Source organism: Dermacentor variabilis, chromosome 3 (genome assembly GCF_050947875.1).
Source record: "Dermacentor variabilis isolate Ectoservices chromosome 3, ASM5094787v1, whole genome shotgun sequence".
NCBI classification, from domain to species: domain Eukaryota; kingdom Metazoa; phylum Arthropoda; class Arachnida; order Ixodida; family Ixodidae; genus Dermacentor; species Dermacentor variabilis.
The window spans coordinates 48,064,999-48,084,278 of NC_134570.1; the positions used below are offsets into that span (position 1 = coordinate 48,064,999).

General features: G+C 49.6%; 1 protein-coding gene across 1 annotated transcript in view; it reads left to right on the forward strand.

The window, feature by feature from the left end:
- The first annotated feature begins 4,723 nt into the window (after window positions 1-4,723).
- LOC142575547 (salivary peroxidase/catechol oxidase-like) overlaps window positions 4,724-19,280 on the forward strand; it is a 45,791-nt gene continuing 31,234 nt past the window's right edge. Inside the window, exons 1-4 of the mRNA XM_075684975.1 lie at window positions 4,724-4,931; window positions 8,386-8,456; window positions 10,538-10,673; window positions 12,220-12,454. Of these exons, the coding sequence (XP_075541090.1) occupies window positions 4,927-4,931; window positions 8,386-8,456; window positions 10,538-10,673; window positions 12,220-12,454 (447 nt within the window). The 5' untranslated portion in view covers window positions 4,724-4,926. The remainder of the gene's footprint in view (window positions 4,932-8,385; window positions 8,457-10,537; window positions 10,674-12,219; window positions 12,455-19,280) is intronic.

The window sequence follows — 19,280 nt, forward strand, 5'->3', positions numbered from 1 at the left end:
TAACCTAACGTTAACCTAGCCTAACGTTAACCCAACCTAACGAGGCCGAGACAGAAAGACAACAATGCTCACGACGCAAGCGTTGTGAGAACACGCCGCGCCACGCCGGCTGTTACGCTAACCTAGCGTAACGCAAAGTTAAGGTAATCCAACCTAAGGTTACGCTAACCTAACCTAACATAACGTGGCCGAGACGCAAAGACAATAATCGGCACGGCATAACCGCTGTGACGCCGCGGCACCCTAACGCTTTTTACGCTAACCTAACGAGGAGTTTCTTAGTGCGTGTTGTATGCGTTTGTCCTGTTTGATACGGACCCTTTTCCTGGCATCACTCGAGTTCCCCGTCCACATCCAATCGCCATCGCATTCCAATTATGGTGCGCAGGGGCGCGTTTAACACGTTCCAGGACCTGTCGGACAAGTTGGCGACCGTCCACGTGCTCACGTACGGCACGTCGAGCTATTGTCCTCACCGCTGCTTGACACACGCACACACACACACACACACACACACACACACACACACACACACACACACACACACACACACACACACACATGTGCCAGGTGTCCCAGCTAATTTTAGCCAGAGTTTTAAAAAATATATGTCGATGCACTCTGAGACGACACAACCAAATGCGTGTTGCTGACTATTGTATGGAGTGAGTCGCCCTGTTTTTCGTATCCTGCTTAATTGCATAGTTAGTCAAGCTCAATTAACCAACTTCTGAAGCAATGAAGTTAGGAAAAGCTTCCAATTACAAAGTTGTAGAGCGCTTTGCAAGACATCCGATTAAACAGTTTCTGCCTTTCCATCTATTAAGCAGCAGTTGTTTTCCGCCTACTGCTGAGCCCGCGAAGTACGAAAAAAGAACACGTGACATGTCCGCTTGCGCGCCGTGATTGCAGCGCTCCCAAATGTTTCGCCTACAAACGAACATAGCATTTAGCCGGGTGTGCTGCAGCTGCGCCTGCTTATCGCTATCGTGAACCGCCGCGAGTTATGGACACCGGTGGCGTGAATCGCAAAGGCCAACGCCTTCGTCACTGCCCTGTCGCCTTTTAAGCGGTAGCAAACATTGTTAGATGCTATAGTCGTGTGTACGGGAAACGTTTGAGAGCGCTACAATCACGACGCGCAAGGTGCATGCCACTTGGTGTTTCCTTTGTGTTATTTCGCGGGCATCTGCAATAAACGGAGACACACTAATACTAATAGAAAGTCAGAAACTGTTTGATCGGCCGTTCTGCAAACCGCTCTGCAACTTTCTAATTGGAACTTTTTGCCTAACTTCGTTGCTTGAGAAGTTCGTTATATATATATATATATATATATATATATATATATATATATATATATATATGTGTGTGTGTGTGTGTGTGTGTGTGTGTGTGTGTGTGTGTGTGTGTGTGTGTATATCTGGCACATCATGGCGACCAGTGGCCTCAGCGGCACAGGCCCAGCAGCACAAATCGGCCCACATTTTTAAACTACACACACTCTTCGGGATCGACCCACGAAGAAGGCTTTGAAACATACCCGATACGAAAAACTGGTGATATTTTTTTTCTTTGAAAGACATCGTCTTTATTAAATTGGGACCCTATATCAAACAATCTGCTCCCTGCCATCACTAGATTTAGCTTCAACTCGTAAATGCGGCACAATTCACTTTAAATCGGCTCGGCGGGTGCCCGATGAAAGATACTTTTTTTTTTAAATTTTCACATGTATTAGAGTACGGAAATCGGAGTTTTAACTGGTTGCGTTGGCGCGCAGCGATGGCGTAGAGGTAGAGCATCCGCCTCGCGTACAAAAGGACCGTGGTTCGAATCCCGGTGCCGCGCAATTTTCCACTGGATTAAAAAAAAAACCCGCATGTTGATAAAATTGCATGAACAGGCCTGGAGTGCGGCCTGATCCCGGTGACCAGAACCTGTAGCGCACTCCCTCACCAGAACAGGATTGGCCACACTGATGCAGCACTTGGCCACAACCTCTCCTACATGAATACAACAACCAAACCACTGCCCTCGGTCCCCAGCAGCTGCGAAGCAACTGACCACGGCGGCGGTCAGACCTGTGACTTAGCAGAGGGTGAGAAGAATCTCTGGATCCGGGTAGGCTGCCATTGGAATCTGAACCTGGCAACGTTTAACGCAAGAACGTTATCTAGTGAGGCGAGACTGGCAGTGCTATTAGGCGAATTATCCGGCATTAAATAAGATATAGTAAGGCTCAGTGAGGTTAGGAGGACAAATGAAGCATATATAGTGAGAAAAAAAAAAGCGAGCACGTCCTGTGCTACCCAGGCTCAGCGGAGAGACGAGAACTAGAGTCGGATCTCTGATTAAGAAAGATATAGCTGGTAACATACAGGAGCTCTATCGCAATAACGAGAGGGTGGCAGGTCTTGTACAAATTGAAGGTCGTACAGGCCTACATCCAGACATGATGACCAGCAATCGGCGATGGGTAAAGCCAAAACAAAATACACCATGCTGATGGACGACTCCAACGCTAGGGCAGGTCAAGACGCAGGCTGGAGACCAGCCAGTGGGGGAATGTGGCATAGGTTATAGGAATAGCAGGCGAGACTTATTAGTAGAGTTTGCAGAACTGAATGATTTGCGGATAATGAGTACCTTCTTCCTCTAGCGCGATAACTGAAAGTGGACGTGGAGGAGCCCGAATGGCGAGACTAGAAATGAAATAGACCTCATACTCTGCGCTAATACTGGCAGCCTGGCAAGTGGGCGTAGCCAGGCTGCTGCTGATGATGATGGTATCTTAGTGGACGGCCTTGCGGTGCTGAGTTCAAGGTCACGGGTTCGATCCTGGTCGCTCCGGCCGCATTCCTATGAAGCGAGGTGCACGTTGGTCTCCTTTGGACGTTCGGCACGCCTCCATGCGTGCTCGCGAGGAGCGGCTGGCCGGCATTTGTGCCTCTTCCTGCAATTTCTGTGATCACTGGAGCCACACTGAGAGAAAATTGGGTCTGAAAGCGCTCTGAATCCGGGGCAACGTACCGTAGACCGATATGTGCACCATTTCGAGACTTTCTCAACACAAGAATGTAGAGCGAACACGCTCTGTGAATCTGAGACATGAGGCTTTCACGCGCGGCCCAGCCACAGTGAAGAAACATCGTTCTCCTATATACATGGACGTCGTGGAAAGGGTCGACGGCATGCCAACATGCAGTGGCACAGCAAGGAAAATTTTCAGGGGTGTGAGGTGGGTGGGTGGAGGGGGGGCACTTGGACGGGCGAGGGCGACGGAGCGGGCGAGTGTGGTCGCACGTCGCCTTATGCCAGATTACCTTGGTACACCGAAATTTCGAGAGGAGGAGGGGGGGAGGGCACGTGCCCGGTGTGCTTCCCACCGCCCCACTTCTTTTTTTCCTACGCCCCTGCCAACACGCATCTTCGGGAAGGATCGAGTTTCAAGGCCATCCAGTGTTACGAACGGCCTGCAAGGATACCGACCTTCAAAATTTTCCCAGTCAGCCGCAGCTGCGAGGGCGGCGAACTTCCCAGGAGCGACCATGGAAGCCTTCCCCACCTGCCGCGGCGACTCGTTTTGTAGGGACGACGGTATGCCGCATCAACAGCCCTTAGGCGCCGCTATGACTAAACGCGGTCGGCGGACCAAGTATTGTTCGCGGATTCACCGTGGCCGCCACGGCTTGTTAGAAGCGGTGGAACTCCTGGGAGAAGATATCTGGCGGCCGTCTCACGGGGCTTAGACGTCATGAACAGACGCGGCGGCCATTGTCTGCGGAGTCAACACTGGGATGAAGAGGCGCCTGCTCGGGGCAAAACCCGTGTCTGAGAAAACCCACTCACCTCGGCGTGGTCAGTGAAACCTGCGCGGAAGTGTGTGCAAAACCTCCCCCTCAAAGGCGGGTCGGCTACGATGACTTTGAACGCTCCGAATTGGTAGCAGGTTGAACGGCCGTTTTCCCTCACTTAGGGATCTAGGGACGACATAGTGTATTTAAGGAGCCGTTGGCGGCTCCTCAGTGTGCATTCCTCTTTCAGTCATGTTAGACTGATGAACTGTAACGTTCTCATGTAGATACTGTAAATAAATCTCAAATTCCTCGTTTTTGATGAGAACAAGTCTCTCCCTTCAACAACCTCCTCAGCGTGGATAAGTTGGACGACGGCATGGGCCAGCTATTATCTATTTCATGCCCTACCATAACCATTACACTAGGTGTTACTGAACTTTTTAAAAAGTACGAACCTGGACTGTAGGCTTTGAGCATGCCAAATTACTTGCCGTATGTTTTACATCCTCCTTCTCTCGTCATCGTCCCCCATAATGCGCCTCTTTCTTCCCTCTTTCTTTCACTCTTCGCCTTCCCCCCAGCGCCGAGTAGCTGGCTACAGGAATATACCTCAGGCCGACCTCTCTGCATTTCGTATCATTCAACTTCTCTCTCTCTCTCTCCCAAAGACAGTTAGTCTCAGCCTCGAGACGCGGACGAAAACAGTTGTCGCAAGCTCCAGGAAGAAAGCGGCATTTCTTAGGTCTCATCGCAGAACTAGCTTACGCGGACACACAGCCGGGGGTCAGAGACACCACGCGCATCCCACGAGCGCGTTCTCTCTGCGCGACGGCAAAACCCTAGCGCACGTATCAGCGGCACACCGTCGAGCGGAGCAAGTCAGTCGTCCGCGTGTGCCGATGTCAGCGCCGGCGTACGGCGCGTGGCCGCTCCGGCAGCGCGGTAATCAGTCGGCGGGCCAGGTTAGGGTTACACCCGCGGCCTGCCTGTTTGCGTCCGGCGCAAACTTCCGTCGTCGACGCTTTTTTTTCGGATCGCCTTCCGTGGCCTGCGCTTCAGCGACGTCTCGTCGTCGAGGTTGGCGCTTAGCGGCGTGGCAAGAACCAGCCAGCCTGTCCGCGCCGCCATGGGGTAAGTGACGGGGCGTTTGTACTGTTCGAAGCAGCTCGAAGTCCGCGTCCTTTCTGTTACTCGTCGAAGATGAACTCGGGTTTAACGTCACGAAGTGAAACATCGGCTATGGGGGGAGGCACCGTAGTGGGAGGGTGCCGGGTTAATTTTTGACCACCTCTGAACGTGCACCTAAAAAGGGCAGGAGCATTTGCGCGTGCCGCGCCGATTGGAATGAGGCCGCCGCGGTCAGTAGTCGAACCCGCGACCTCGTGCCCGGCAGTAGAACTGACGACTAAGTTCTTTTTTTTTCCGGGAGGCATACACGGAAGTGCGGTTAAGCTCTCCTGCCGCCTTGTCTCATCGAAGTCTTCGAGCTGCTGGGGGACGCGTGGTCTGTGCTGGTACCTGTCTCGATAGCCTTATGGTATAGAGACGACTTGCAACACATGGGTGTATGCGATGTATACAAGGTCATCTTTTGCTAAGCGAAGCACGCCATAGCGGCAGCACTTTTGAGGGACATTTATTGCTTGTCCGTTGTCCAGAATGTTTTTTTTTTTACAGATTTTCCCCTTCTCCGGTAGAGGGCAGCCATTGGAGGTACCGGTACCTCTGGTTAACCTTCTTGTGTTTGCCTTACTTTTATTTATCTCATTATCTCTGATTTCGTCTGTAAAGAAATATGTTTTGAGGATCGATTCAACGAGGGAAGGCATGTGCTGAGGGACCAGATGTTGCCAGAATAACGCGTATGCGTCCCTCTTGAATGAATGTCGACGTGCGATCGAGACCCACTTTCTGGGATCACGTGGGGCGATGCGCGATATTGCAGTTGAAGCCAGAGGAAGATGACGCGATATTAGCTGCTCCTTGCAACTGGCTGTAGCGGTGTACGTAACTGAATCATTAATGAGCGCCGCAACCCGCGCTTTTCTTAACTGCACCATATGTGCATACGTAAGCATATCGTGTTTTTTCTTTTTTTTTTTGTCCTACCAACGCTGTTCATCGTACTATTTCACAGTACTTTTAGTGGTCGCTGTTTATCTGCGCACTATATATTTCATCGTTTTTGTGCCAAATCACCGAACGGAGAATTACGCGGAGGGACTAACACGCGCGCCGTTTAATCGTCCCGTTTCATCTGTATATGCCGATGCAGTTCACGGACTCGATGTTTGCAGACTCTTAAGAAAAAAAAAACGAAGAAATCAAGCGTATCTGCATAAAAGATAAACGAGTTACTTAAGTTACTGCGGTTGCTGAAAAAGATTGCGCGAGGATAGGAAAAAATAAAAGAAAGAAAGAACCTACAAAAACGGAGCATCCTATACTGAGTGATTGCAGCGTGACCGTACACATAACTGCTGTCCGTTTGGTACGTTATATATATATATATATATATATATATATCGTCTCTAACAGGGGCATGCACTATCGCTATCGTACGGCATTGATTGTGCCGAAGCAAAGGAAATGTCTGAATTATTGCAAGAGATAAATAACTAATTAAACGTTCTAAAAGTTCGAAAGTTATGGTGGCGCCAATTTGTCGCAGACCTGGCTGCAGTGTTTGGCTGCGGGTAAGAGGTCGCCTCTGCGACTGCCGACCACAGAGAAAGGGTTCAGACGGCGTCACAATGTGAGGCGCCCTTGCACTGGTGTAAGGAACGTAAAGAACTCGTTACTAGCTTCCACGTACATGTAAACTCTAAACTGCTGTCTGCATTTACTAAACATTAATCAAAAATTATATTTCAGGGTGTGTCGCAGTTTCGGCGAGTGCGCTCAAGGGATGTTATAAAGAGTGGTGCAGAAATAACTCGTCTTTGATTTTACTTGTATACAGCGTAAGAAACAGCACGGACGACAGAGAAGTACAGCGCTTCTCTGTCGTCCGCGTTGTTTCTTGCGCTGTAAATTCAAAGACCAACTCATCCCGGCTGGCCAACAAAGATTAACAGTCAAGGCCAACTAGTATACCCCGGCTGTCAGTTCTGTTATCAAAAATACCTGCTTTTTCTTTTAACTGATACACTCGACCTCACTTACCAGAAGCATTCGGCGACGCTCGTTTAATAGAGTTTTATAGATTTTATGAGTCACTTTCCTATTCATCGCAATCACTTTCATATGGCATCGCAATATCAATCCCATATTATATATATCAGGTATATAGAATTATATAGATTTATCTACCGACGTTATGACCACCAGTTCTCACCCTCGTCAGTCATGTCCTCACTCAACCTAACATCTCTCGCCGAACAACGACACGTTAATCGTTTAAAATTTTTTCACGGGATTATTCATTCGGCTTGTCGCCTCTTCAGTAATGAATATATCACCTTTGCCAAAGTCTCGTCGAGTAGGAGACATGACGCGCTTAACATTACACCCTTTTTTGCACGCACTAATACTTTTACGTATAGCTTTTTCCCTAAAACAATTGAAACTTGGAATTCGCTACCAGGAACCAACCGTTCTCTCCCATTAAACGAATTCTTGTCTGCGCTCCCTCAACATTGCGCTTAATTTCCTTTCTTTGTTGCCTATTGTATTTCATTTTTGTGTTATACTGTATTATCCACGCCTGCTATAGCCCCACCAGGGGCTGCGGTATGTGAAAATAAATAAATAAATAAATCTCGTCGCCGTGGTGTTCTGTATAACGCCCAAATGCGGCAACATCGTGGGCGTTCGCCGTGCGTCGGGCGAAAGCTCGTGAGAGTGAGGCGAGAAGGAGGGTGGTGTGATGCGGTCTTCTCGCGCTCGCAAGGGAGCAAGGTACAGTGTTCTAGAAGGGGCTCTAGAACACTGTACACTGAACACTGTAGAAGGCCTTGCTCTACAGTGTTCCTTCTAGAACACTGTAGAGCAAGGCGTGGAAGGTGCGCGCCGCCTTCTCACGCGTGCAAAAAGGCTGAGCAGGGAGATGTGCACGCTCTAGGAGGAGAGGGGAAGAGGGCAGGCAAAATGCACATCTACTCTACTCCAGTTGCGGCGCTGCGCCGTGCTCGCTAATAGGCTGCAGAATATAACGTCTTTTCCCCTTCTTATAATCACAATCATCATCGTCATCCAGTTCCGGCGGCTGAGCGCGGCCGGACGCGCTTTATCATGGAGGCAATCTGAGCTGGGTTCGAAGGCTAGCCGGCCGGACACAGCTGACCGCTTCGTCTGCGTTGTTCTCGCGCGCCTATAGGTCGCGTTGAAATGCGAGGCAGCACGAAGTGGAATTCGCCGCTGCTGCCGCTACTTATCGCGCCGGCGTTGGGGCAACGAGTGTCCGCGATCGTCGAGTGAGACGTGTTCGTGTTGGCCTTGTGAGTGAGTGAATGTGTGCAGCGGTTTGTGCAGCTGATAAAGTGAAGACTAACGTTACTTTGTATACCTGTCTAAACATTTGCTGTATTAATGCTTCGCCTGTCGAGGGAAACTGTGACTTCTTTCTGTCTCTCTTCTCTTGTAGACCGTCAAGGACGAAGTGCATCTTGATCGTCACCCTTCTCGTCGCATACGGTGTCACCAATGGCCATGGAGGTAAATGCCGTCGCCGCGCCATTTTTGGGTGATATGCAAAGGAACGATAGAACAAGCCTAGTAGACAAAGCATCGAATGTGTGAGCACCATGCTCACACATTTAATGCACTAGCCATTTTCGGAAGCCTGCCCCTTGGCACAATAGATATGTGGTATATATATAAAAAGATCTAGGGCATCATCATCACGGAAAGAAGTGAATTAAACATTTGCGGAACATAGTACTGATGATAGACGCGATATCTGTTTGGACTACCTCTGCTTACTCAGCTAGCGTTGTCCTCAGCTAGCGATAAGATAATGTTTTGAAAGCATTAATAGGAATTTCCTTGGATCGCTCGTGTATAGAGTTGCCTACAATACTCACACTATAAGGGACCCTGGCACTAGTGTCTGTGGGAGCTCCAAACATGGCGGCTCAGTCAGCATGGGAATTATGGCTAGCAAATGGATTTAAGCCTTGTCCTTCGGGCTTCAAACGGTCTTGTGACTTTGCAAAGTGAACCGCCTACAACGAAACGTTGCGTTATAAATGCAACAGTTTGCCATGATTATGCACTGTTAGGAATGGCCACGGGGTGACAACGTGCCAGCTTTCAGCCCGCTGCACGTGTTCCAATCCAACCAGACGGGGCGCACTTCAGAAAACTGCGAATAACCGGCAGCCACGTGGCGCGGGGTCAGCTCAGGAATGTGGTACCCGGCCGCGCCACCCGGGACGGAGCAGAGTTCTACGAAACCCCTCTGACGTCGGCTCCGGACCATTACACATGTGTGTGTGTGCAACACGAGTATGTGAGCCCGCCTCTTCCAAAAGGGCGGGTCATCTACGGTGACGTCGAACGGTGACGTCGAACGATGACTGGACGAACGTTTCCGTCCACTTGGAATCAAGGGGGGGACCAAGTGCTTATAAGCAGCGTTTGCCGGCTGCTAGTGTGTGCTCGTCGTCGGGAGCTGAGTGCTCCTTGTCATGCTTGAAATGTACTCGTGAGCATTGTGCTCGTAAGCTGTTTGCTGTGTGTTAGTCTTGCGGGCTCCATATGGGAGTCGCGCTAGACTGTCGATGTATGTCTTGTCTAAGATGTAAATAATGTAAATAAATCCTGTTCACCGAGTTCCTCTCTACGACCTTCAACTCCTTCAAATGGTGGCAGCGGCGAGGTCGTCCGACGACTCCTACATCTGGTTGCCAGCGGTAGGATCGTCCGACAACTCCAATAGCACGTGCGTGCCGCATAGACTTTTTACTGGGATGGCAATTATGTGGACACTCCAGGCGAATTTACGCTGTCGTCGACATCGGCGTCGCCGTGATGTTCTTAGGTCCAAGTACATTGCGGCCGCAAGCCGTTTGCTACGTGCAAGCGAAAGCGCGCGATGATGAGCCGCAGGAAATATGGCGGCTTGATGAGGCGGCGTCTTCTTGCGCTCCCAAGGGGGTAGGGGGCAGGTTCATAGAGTTTCATACAATTACTGCGCGCGTCCTACGTTGAAGGCAATCTGCGCTGGGTTCGAAGGTTAGCCAACCTGAGATAGCTGTTGGCTTCGTGTGCTTGTGTTCTCGCGCGTCTAGTTCGCGTTGAAGCGAGAGGCAGCACGAAGGGGAATTCGTTCGCCGCTGCTGCCGCTCTTGGTCGCGCCAGCGTTCTGACAGCGAGTGACCGTGGTCATCGAGTGAGGTGTGTTCGTGTTTGCCTGTGTGCGCGTGACAACGTGCTTGTTAATTTAGTTAGTAAGGCAATGTTTACAGCAGTGTATGCAGCTGATGAAACGACTAACCTTACTTCGTATGGTTGTCTAATAATTTGCTATCGCACTTAATGCTTCGCCTTTCGGGTGGCACTGTGGCTTTCTTGTTACCTTCTGTATTTAGTTATTTACGACTGTTTCAAAATTTAGGGCATTATAGGCAGATAAAGCTAAGTAAATAAAGCCACAATCACTGATATCTGACAAAGCCATGTTATAACCACCATTCCCATGTCAGCTCAACGATCGCAGCGCTAGGGTTCCTTCTAATGATTTTAGCATGGAGCTGTATGCACCTCCCAAACTATACCGCCTTGCTTCTTCGCAGAAGTGCCGGAAGAGGGCGCTGGGTCGCCGTTACCAGCCGACGACGCTCGTCGGTTGACGGCGGTGGAAAGAAGCCCGCAGGATGGCGTCACAATCGAAGATGGCCAGGAGGAGCCTGCTGAAGGACAGAACGGAGGGTGAATCTTCACTACTGTCGTTTTCAAGTGCTGTCCAGGATTGCGTGGTGCAGGTCACGTGCGGATGGGTCATATTGGAGTTGAGATTGAGAAAGGGAGATACAGAAACGAAGAGGGAAAGGAGGAAGGTTAACCAAGGACGTGCCCACTTGGCTACCCTGCACTTGAGGAGAGGGAAAAAGGGAGTAAGATTGATCAGAAAAAGGTAAATGTGGAAAAATAATACAGAGACAGTCGATTTGAACACGCTCGCAGATGAATGTTCGCTAAGAGTCGCAAGGGTTTGTGCAGACCAGACGCCTTGAACAAGCGCAGTCGGGATTTGCGCAAGCAAGAGTGCTTTGGCTAAGGCACCAGGAGTAAGAAGCACAGCGCGGTAGGTCACGTGATTCGTGGTTCAGAGATATGGTGGTCTATTAGAATAGCAGAATAGGCGCCAACGGAAGGAAGGAAGGAAGGAAATCAACTTTATTCAGGTCCTGCAGGCCACGAGAGCTTTTGGCTCTCATGGAGTGGGCGTCTCCCACGACGGAACCGGGAGGTTGGTAAATACAATCGGGGGTGGCAGAGGATTGCGCAGATGAGATAAGGAAGTCCACGAGGGTAGGACAGGTTCGACTTGCGTAAGTATAAGAGTAGTAGGGTACCAACATTTCCTCACGTATATAACGAAGAAAGAAAGAAAGCATGTGGCATGGGCAAAATAAAGGCATACTGAAGAAAAAGCAACAACAGTTCTGTTCATAAATTATCATTATGCAATAAGAAAAAGAGTCCATGCTTGCCGTAACAGGAGACTTGATGAGGCAGAAAAGACGCTAACGTGAATGACGGCCAGGTGGCGACGCCACCGGTAAGTTCCCGCAACTGCACCCCATGAGGTCATGGATTTTGATGGCGTATGCTAAGACCTAGGCATTTTTTTTTGTCGCTTAAGAAGAATTACACTGTATTCTAAAGAAGCTAAACGCTGAAGTTCGCAACTTTCGGGAGCTGTTACAGTGCCTCAACGGCCCAAATACGATAAAAGTAGAAAATTCGGAAATCCTTGACGTCACACTGACGTACCGGTGCTAGGGTTTTGGCGCGAAATGAAATGAAAGTTCGACCTTCGTTTTCTGTTCTGGTAGTGAACCTCTCAACAAAATCAGGGAAAATAATGCTCTGGCGGAACACTTGATCAGTGTAAACTAGCTTAGTGTTTCTGTCTAGTGTCTCATTAGTATTAAAAAAAATATGGGGTTTTATGTGCCAAAACCACTTTCTGATTATGAGGCACGCCGTAGTGGAGGACTCCGGAAATTTCGACCACCTGGGGTTCTTTAACGTGCATCTAAATCTAAGCACACGGGTGTTTTCGCATTTCGCCCCCATCGAAATGCGGCCGCCGTGGCCGGGATTCGATCCTGCGACCTCGTGCTCAACAGCCCAACACCATAGCCGCTGAGCAACCACGGCGGGTTCATTAGTATTTAGTATTTGCCTATCTGTATGTGCGTATGAAACGTCGACCACCGCATGACGGTCGCCCTGGTGTTGCGTCCAGCGCGCAGGACATCGTTCAGGGCGACATGGCCGTGGCCGAGGAAAGATCGGGCAGGCCGTACGCCGTCGTGCACAAGGCGCCGCCGCTGCCGCTGCACCAACACCTCGAGCGGAAGCCGCAGCCACCGCACCCTCATCCACCCCCGCCGCCTCCGCCGCCACCTGTGGTACGCGCCGTGGCCGTCAAGCATGGCTCACGCACTATTCTACCCGTACCGCACCACCCTCCGCCGCCTGTGAGTGTGCTCTTCGCCTCAAGCGCGGCCGAATCCTTCTCCTTTGCGTAACGTCTCGTACAGCGGAGGCGCCAGGGTTGTCTCCTGGGGGGACAGCTGCGATAAGCGAGGCTCTTCAGGTAGGGTTACTGTATATGGTATCAACGGTTACTGCCGTTGGTAGCATATACAGTAACTCTACCTTAAGGGGCGCAGGGGCGCCCCTGTGAATTGGATTGGATTGGAGCAAACTTTATTTGTGCCGGCAGTTGGGCGCTCGCGTGCCCCGACGAGGGCGTACGTCATCTACGACGTCACCGTTACTCGGCGCGGTTCTCCGCTCGCCGTTGCCCGCTCGCTGGGTCCCTGCCTTTCGAGGACCTAGCTAAGGGGACAACTTGCTGACACTCATGGGGTACGATGGGCGGCGAAGAGGGGGGGGGGGAGGGGGCGTAGGCATGTTAACATTTTGGAGAGGAGAGGCTGCCCCACATTGCCCCTCCCTGGCGCCGCCCCTGATATTTGGCTCGGTGACAGCCCAAAAATCCGTTGGAGCCCACAAAACCGCGCGCGCATCTTGCCGCTTTGCGTCTACGTTCTGAAACGTAGAACCTGAGGGATGCCAAGTTTGCGATACACGTGATATGACACCATGACACGTGATACGACACCATGACACGTGATACGTTAGGCTCTCCATGCACGCGCCGCCTCTCCGCGTAACCGTATATAGTAGATATGCCGAGTAATCAACGGTTTAGCGGACCGTCATGGCGTATCGTGCTATAGAGCGCAGAATTGAATTCATGACGCATTGAATAATCAATTTTTTTCCTGCGTTCCACATCGCCAACTCGCCAACGCATCACGAACGCTGACGCTGCGGTGTCATTTGTTAGGTGGAAATCAAAACACGTTCCTCGCTAGGCCTATAGTAGCGTCAAAACAAATAGCTGGTCTGAATGACAACGACAAAACACCTCTAATACTTCGTCTCCATTGTGAACTGGGACTAAGCAATATCTCTTATTACCATTTGTTTCTCGCTCTCACGTTGCAAAGTAGCAAAGTAGCTAAGTAGCAAAGATGAATTCGGATGGAAGAGGGCTATCTGGGCTGTTCTGGTCACCGTCACGTTGGCACGCAATCACGGTAAACTGCCGCTGTATAGTCATCGGTATAAGACGCGCATGCCAAGTGGGCGTAAGGTATCACGTGTCACGATAACGTAATACGCAAAGCTAAAACTCCCTAATATTGAAATAAGCCCGTCTCCGCTTTGCACTTACGGAAATATGATTGCTGGCGATTGCTGTTTTCCATTGCATTCTTATGTTGTCACCGACTAATAGAACAAACGAAGAAATTTGGCCACGTTTCACTTTTACATGTTAGATGCATGATTCGATCACTATAAGTTGATTCGTCAAGTACGAAGGATAATGAATACAATAGTGCATTTAGACAAAAGCACAAATAAGACATGACGCACAGCGTTGTCGTCTCTTCATAGTTCTTGTGTCATTGTCTTGACTCATTATTGTGTTCGTAACAACGAAGGTCTTTAATAACGAAAAGTAATGTCAGTGCGACTGACAGGCTATTCTGCTTAAGATTACGAGGAAAATAGCGCCCAAATACGAATCTAATATATATGGTTGCGATCGCGAACCACTTCGACCACTTTATCTGTTCTCGTTGATTTTTCCCGAAAGCTAAAAAAAAAAAAAGAAAGAGAGAGAACGTAACTCCCGATTTCGCATTTCATCGTGCCGCTCACATTGTCGATGACTCACGTTGTGCTTGAGATGACCCCATGTCGATGACTCTCAATTGTTGCTTTCAAGTGCCAACGCGAAATGCTAAAGTACAGTAACTACGCGGCAGCGCTGACGTAAAAAGAAAGTTCGCTGAACGTTGCACAGAAATATGTGTAGCCAAGCTGATGAGCGCCAAAGTATTTATTCTTCTTTCCTTTTTTACCACTGTGCAACGAATGGACCACGGTACAATTCCTTGCGAATTGCTGCGCGCCACTCAACCTTGAGACCTATGTTTAATGAAAAGCGGCTCCTTCAGTCAGCGTAAAAGGTTCACAGGAACGTGAAGACTTGAAGTGAGTGTCTGAACAAGGGTAAAAAGCCTCAGCCTGCAGCAAACCCCGCACGCACTGTGAGAATCAGTGCTATGCGAAGCATTTCCCGCGGCGAAGCAACCTTGTTGTGTCGCTTGTGGTTGGGAGTGGCGTTCACGAACGCATACTCCTACCGTATGGGAATGGCCGAGAGCCCGATGTGCGACTCCTGTGGGTGCGAGGAAACCACCGAGCACCTATTGTGTGCCTGCCCTCGCTACGATGTCCAACGCCTCCCTCTGCGGGCAACTTTACGCAGACTAGACTCGAGACCGTTCACCGAGTCAAAGATACTCGGACCGTGGCCACAACCGTCACTGGCTCGAAAAGCGATTCGTGCACTAGTGCGGTACTTGAAGTGCACAGGCTTAAGAGACCGCTTATAGTGTCATTGTGTACGCTGTCCCTCCCACACGTACTCAGTACTTACTCTCTCCCTTTCTTCCTCTTTCTATTCCCCTTTCCCTCACCCCCAGTGTAGGGTAGCAAACCGGATGCTGTTCTGGTTGACCTCCTTGCCTTTCCTACCCTTGCTTTCTTTCTCTCTCTCTCTCGCAGGCGTACCTGGTTATCTAGCCCTGTTTGGGTTTGCGCAAAGTGTTACTAGGTGGCGCAACATGTCCGCCTTAGGCTGGCAGTTGTGTATGTATGAACAAGGAGGCATTGGTTAGAAGCGAGCGAGTATGACAGCACCAAGATGGCACTACGAAGACCTCAGGATGGCGATGAATATAGATCGACAACGGCATGGTGACCGGTCTATAGCATTCCGACGAAGAAATGCTTATACCTGTTATGTACGCACCTTAAAGAACCCCAGCCGGTCCAAACCTCCGAAGTCCCCCACTACGGCGGGCCTCACAATCGGAAAGTGGTTTTGGCACATGAAACCCCATGATTTAATACATAGTGACATATTTAGCGCGCACAATCGACAAGGACACAGTCAAGGGGGAACACACGAGCGCTTTGTGTCACACGAGCCCCTTCACTGTGTCCGTGTCGATTGTCCGCGCTAAATATTTCACTACGAATTCGTACCAACTCGCCCAAATATCAGTTCTGCTGCAGCCCACGATTTAATTTTTACCCGTTATGTACATCTCCGGCCGATCCCAGACGTAGAGCACTGGGTAAACCGGGCCGATCCCGAAGGCGGCACAACTTGATGTATGCTATTGCTCTCCAAAGCGCCAGCCGACACGAGGAAAAAAAAAAAACAACGGAAAAGACTGGCACGCTTTCGCTTTTGTAAGCAAAATGTTGCCAACCACAAAAGTCTCTGCGATGTGCGAATTTGGTCTCTAACGTCGAAGTTCAAGACCACCGTCTGCTCGACGTCAGGTACGGGCAGGTACGTTCTTTCTGGAGAAATTCCAGGTCGTCCGGACTATGTTTCTGCCTAAGTACGTTGTAACGACTTGACATTTATACCTTGTTCGGGCCATACATGAATAGTTATCCTCCCCGAGGTTTTATTTTCCAGTTTACATATGACAGTATTATGTTTCCTCGTTTGTTCAAATTATAATCGCGAACTATTATGTCTGCAGCTCACGCATACTTTGCGTGTTTTCTGATACAGTTTGCTTTCAAAACTTTCGTTAATTCAATATGCCACTTGTGGCTGGCGGAAGGCCTAGGAGAATGAGTATACACTGTCCTTTCTCGTGTGTGCGCATGTGTGCACATACGTGTACACGCGATGTACTGATATTGCTGTGTGGGCGTTGTGCCCGCTGAGTCTGTCACACAGCATCTTCCGCAAACGTAATATTCATTATAGCAAGCACTGTGCAAAAAGCATTGATATGCCGGGAAGCCACGCATGTCCCAGGCGCTCGGAGCACACCGCCTATAGTAAACGTAAACTGACATGTCTACGGGATATCTATGGTATGTTTGAAATGCCCTGGGGCCACTACATATGCATGGGCAGCGTATCCTGCAACATGATTTGGGTGACCGTTTGTCTGTTGTGGTACGTTATCTTTTAGTGTAATTGATAAAAAAGAACGTCTCTTAGAAGTGTCCTATAGGTCCAACCAAGAGCACGTCACGGATGGTATATACGCTGCCACCGCACGTGACGACGAAATGGGTCGCTTTTCATTGGTCTCTTGGTTCTGCGGCGCGTGGTAGGGGAAAGATGTTGTGACTGCCCCACAGGCAAGGTATCTGTGCCGCGTGCGGCATTGCGCGCAAGCTTTTCTTATTAGAGAAATTTAGTTCGTCCGGTCTTCCGGCAAGCGCGGGCGGTTTGCCGGATGAGCGGGGGTGTAAACGTGAGCGGCCAGATTGGTGGCGCCAGCTGGTGGCGCAAAGCTCAACCACCTAAACACAGAGCCAATTCTTATATTCTTCTTAGCTGGGGTGTAAGTTTTCAAAAGCGGCGTAATTATGAACACAATTACGCCGCTGCCGAAAATTTGCACCAGCAGCGAAGCAGAATAAGGTAGGTTACTGCAATTTTAGCTCTGTGTTTGTGTCTAAAAGCCGCTAAAACCGCTAAAACCGCTAAAAGCCTCTATTAGAGACTTTTAGCCTGTCCGCTATTCCGGTAAACTGGAGCGGTTTGGGCGGATTTCCGGATTTGCGGGGGCGTAGCCACATCGCTGCAGCCGCCTGGTAGCGTACAGTTCAACCAGACAAACACAGAGCTAAAACTGCAGTAACCCACTATATCCTGCTTCGCTAGTGGTGCAAGTTTGTGGCAGCGGCGTAATTGTGAACGCGATTACGCCACTGTCGAATATTTACACCAGCAGCTAAGCAGAATATAGTAATTAGCTCTGTGTTTGTGTGGTTGATATGGCAAAATGTGCATTCACACGGATGGCCAAATCGCTGGTCCGCGGACAATTAATTGCGTGCGACGGCACTGTGACGTAGCAAATGTGTGAAAGTGGCACTGCGGAGCCATGTCCTGATCGTCCGCAGGCTGAACCGGCAAACCGTACCGCTGTGTGAATGCAGAATTAACCGATGGCTCGAGCGAGCAGATCGCCGTAGCGGATCGTGTCCCCGATGGGCTCTCCTGAAAAACACTCAATATATTCACTTCGCCAGCCCGTACCACAGCCTCTACTACATCTGGCCCATGCGCCGCACAGCTGTTTACCCGTGGCTCCGCGCTCACCGTCCGTGTAGGGTGCCCATGACGCCGGTGTGCTGCGTAAGTGTCGATGACGTCAGTGTGACTGCATGTGGCTGTACCGTATTGACCCTATAGCTTAAGAGTGGCTCTTTTCTTCAAATATGGGAAACTCGAACCATGTCGGAGGGCGCTTAGAATAGAATTGGCTTTAAACTCAGTAATGCATTTCTTCCCTCAAAGTGACAGTAGTCACAGGGCAAGTTGGTACAGCAGAACACATGGACAAGCTAGTTACTGCGTATTACTGTTAGTTACTGCGGAAACACGATTACACAAAAAGGAGACAGGACAAGGCTCTAGATTTTACTGACATCTTTATTACGTACCGCCCCTACTTATAAGAACTATAGACCGGGAGCTGTAGTCTTGACCTGTCTCATCCTTGTGCCGTCGTGTTTGTAGTAAGATTTACTATGGACAGGTAGGCCCCTAGAATTATACGGGGTGCATGCTTAAGTTTTGCGTCAGTATACGGTAGTTGCGCACAACAGCTGTGCCGGTCGATGGGCTTTTGGTTTCTTGACCAGTTGGCATGTTGCCTCAGTGGAGCGAGGGACACTGCGTTTTATAGCTGATATGTCGCGAAAGTTTCACAGATTATATTTTTTAAGCGGATCAGTAATTTTTATGTAACTTATGCGGGTGCTACAGAGGTGTATTATAGTCGCTATTTCAAATTCGAAAATAATTATCTGTTTTATGCCAAAGGACCTTTACGTGACGACAGATGACGTTTAATGTTGTGTGGGAAGATACGACGCAAAGGGTGTAATTTCGTTTTAGAGTGTAAGATCATTTAGGAGAGAGTATAAACAAGTGTGTTCTACATCGCTGTTGGCGTAAATTTTCGTCAGCGGAGTAATCGTGCTCACGATTGGAGGAGTTCGGGTGGAGGAATATTCATGAAAGGCACGCCCGAGCGCAGAACGGAGCTATATAGAAATTTCGAGGCCTTCTGTAGGATGAGAAACGCGTACGGGTTGCCTTTGTAGCTTCGTGCGTGCTGCAGTCGGGTGGACGAAAATATTCCCGTTCATGAACCTTCCTCCACATTGTAGGCCTTCGCAGAACTGATTTTCCAACTAGTTTATGCATTATTAGTGTGATATGGCTGAAAGAAACGGTAAAGGTAAGCGTTTCCGTGCTTTTTAAGGCCGATGAGCAGGATCGAAAATAAGGAGTGGGACAGCTATGAGAAAGGCTTAAAAAAATGGAGAGTTGCTCGCGAACATGAAACACCGTTGTTAAGTGCAGGCAAACACAGAGTGGATGCCGAACGAGAGAAGCGATCTGTAGATAAAAATCGGATGATCGAACCAGAGAGATGTGCGTCCGACAGTATATGGGCTGGCCGATGTTTCGACAGAGGAACCTATCTTTTTTTTCAAAAACGTCCTTGTAATATTTGGCGAGTTTCTTTTTGGCTACTAAAACTGCCGCTTTAGGAACGATTAGACAGCCTTTGGAAGATACAGGTCCATCGGCCAGCCTCTGTCTGAGACATCTCCCATGGTTAGTTGATCCCATCTTTATCGCGTTACCTGCGCCGATTCAGG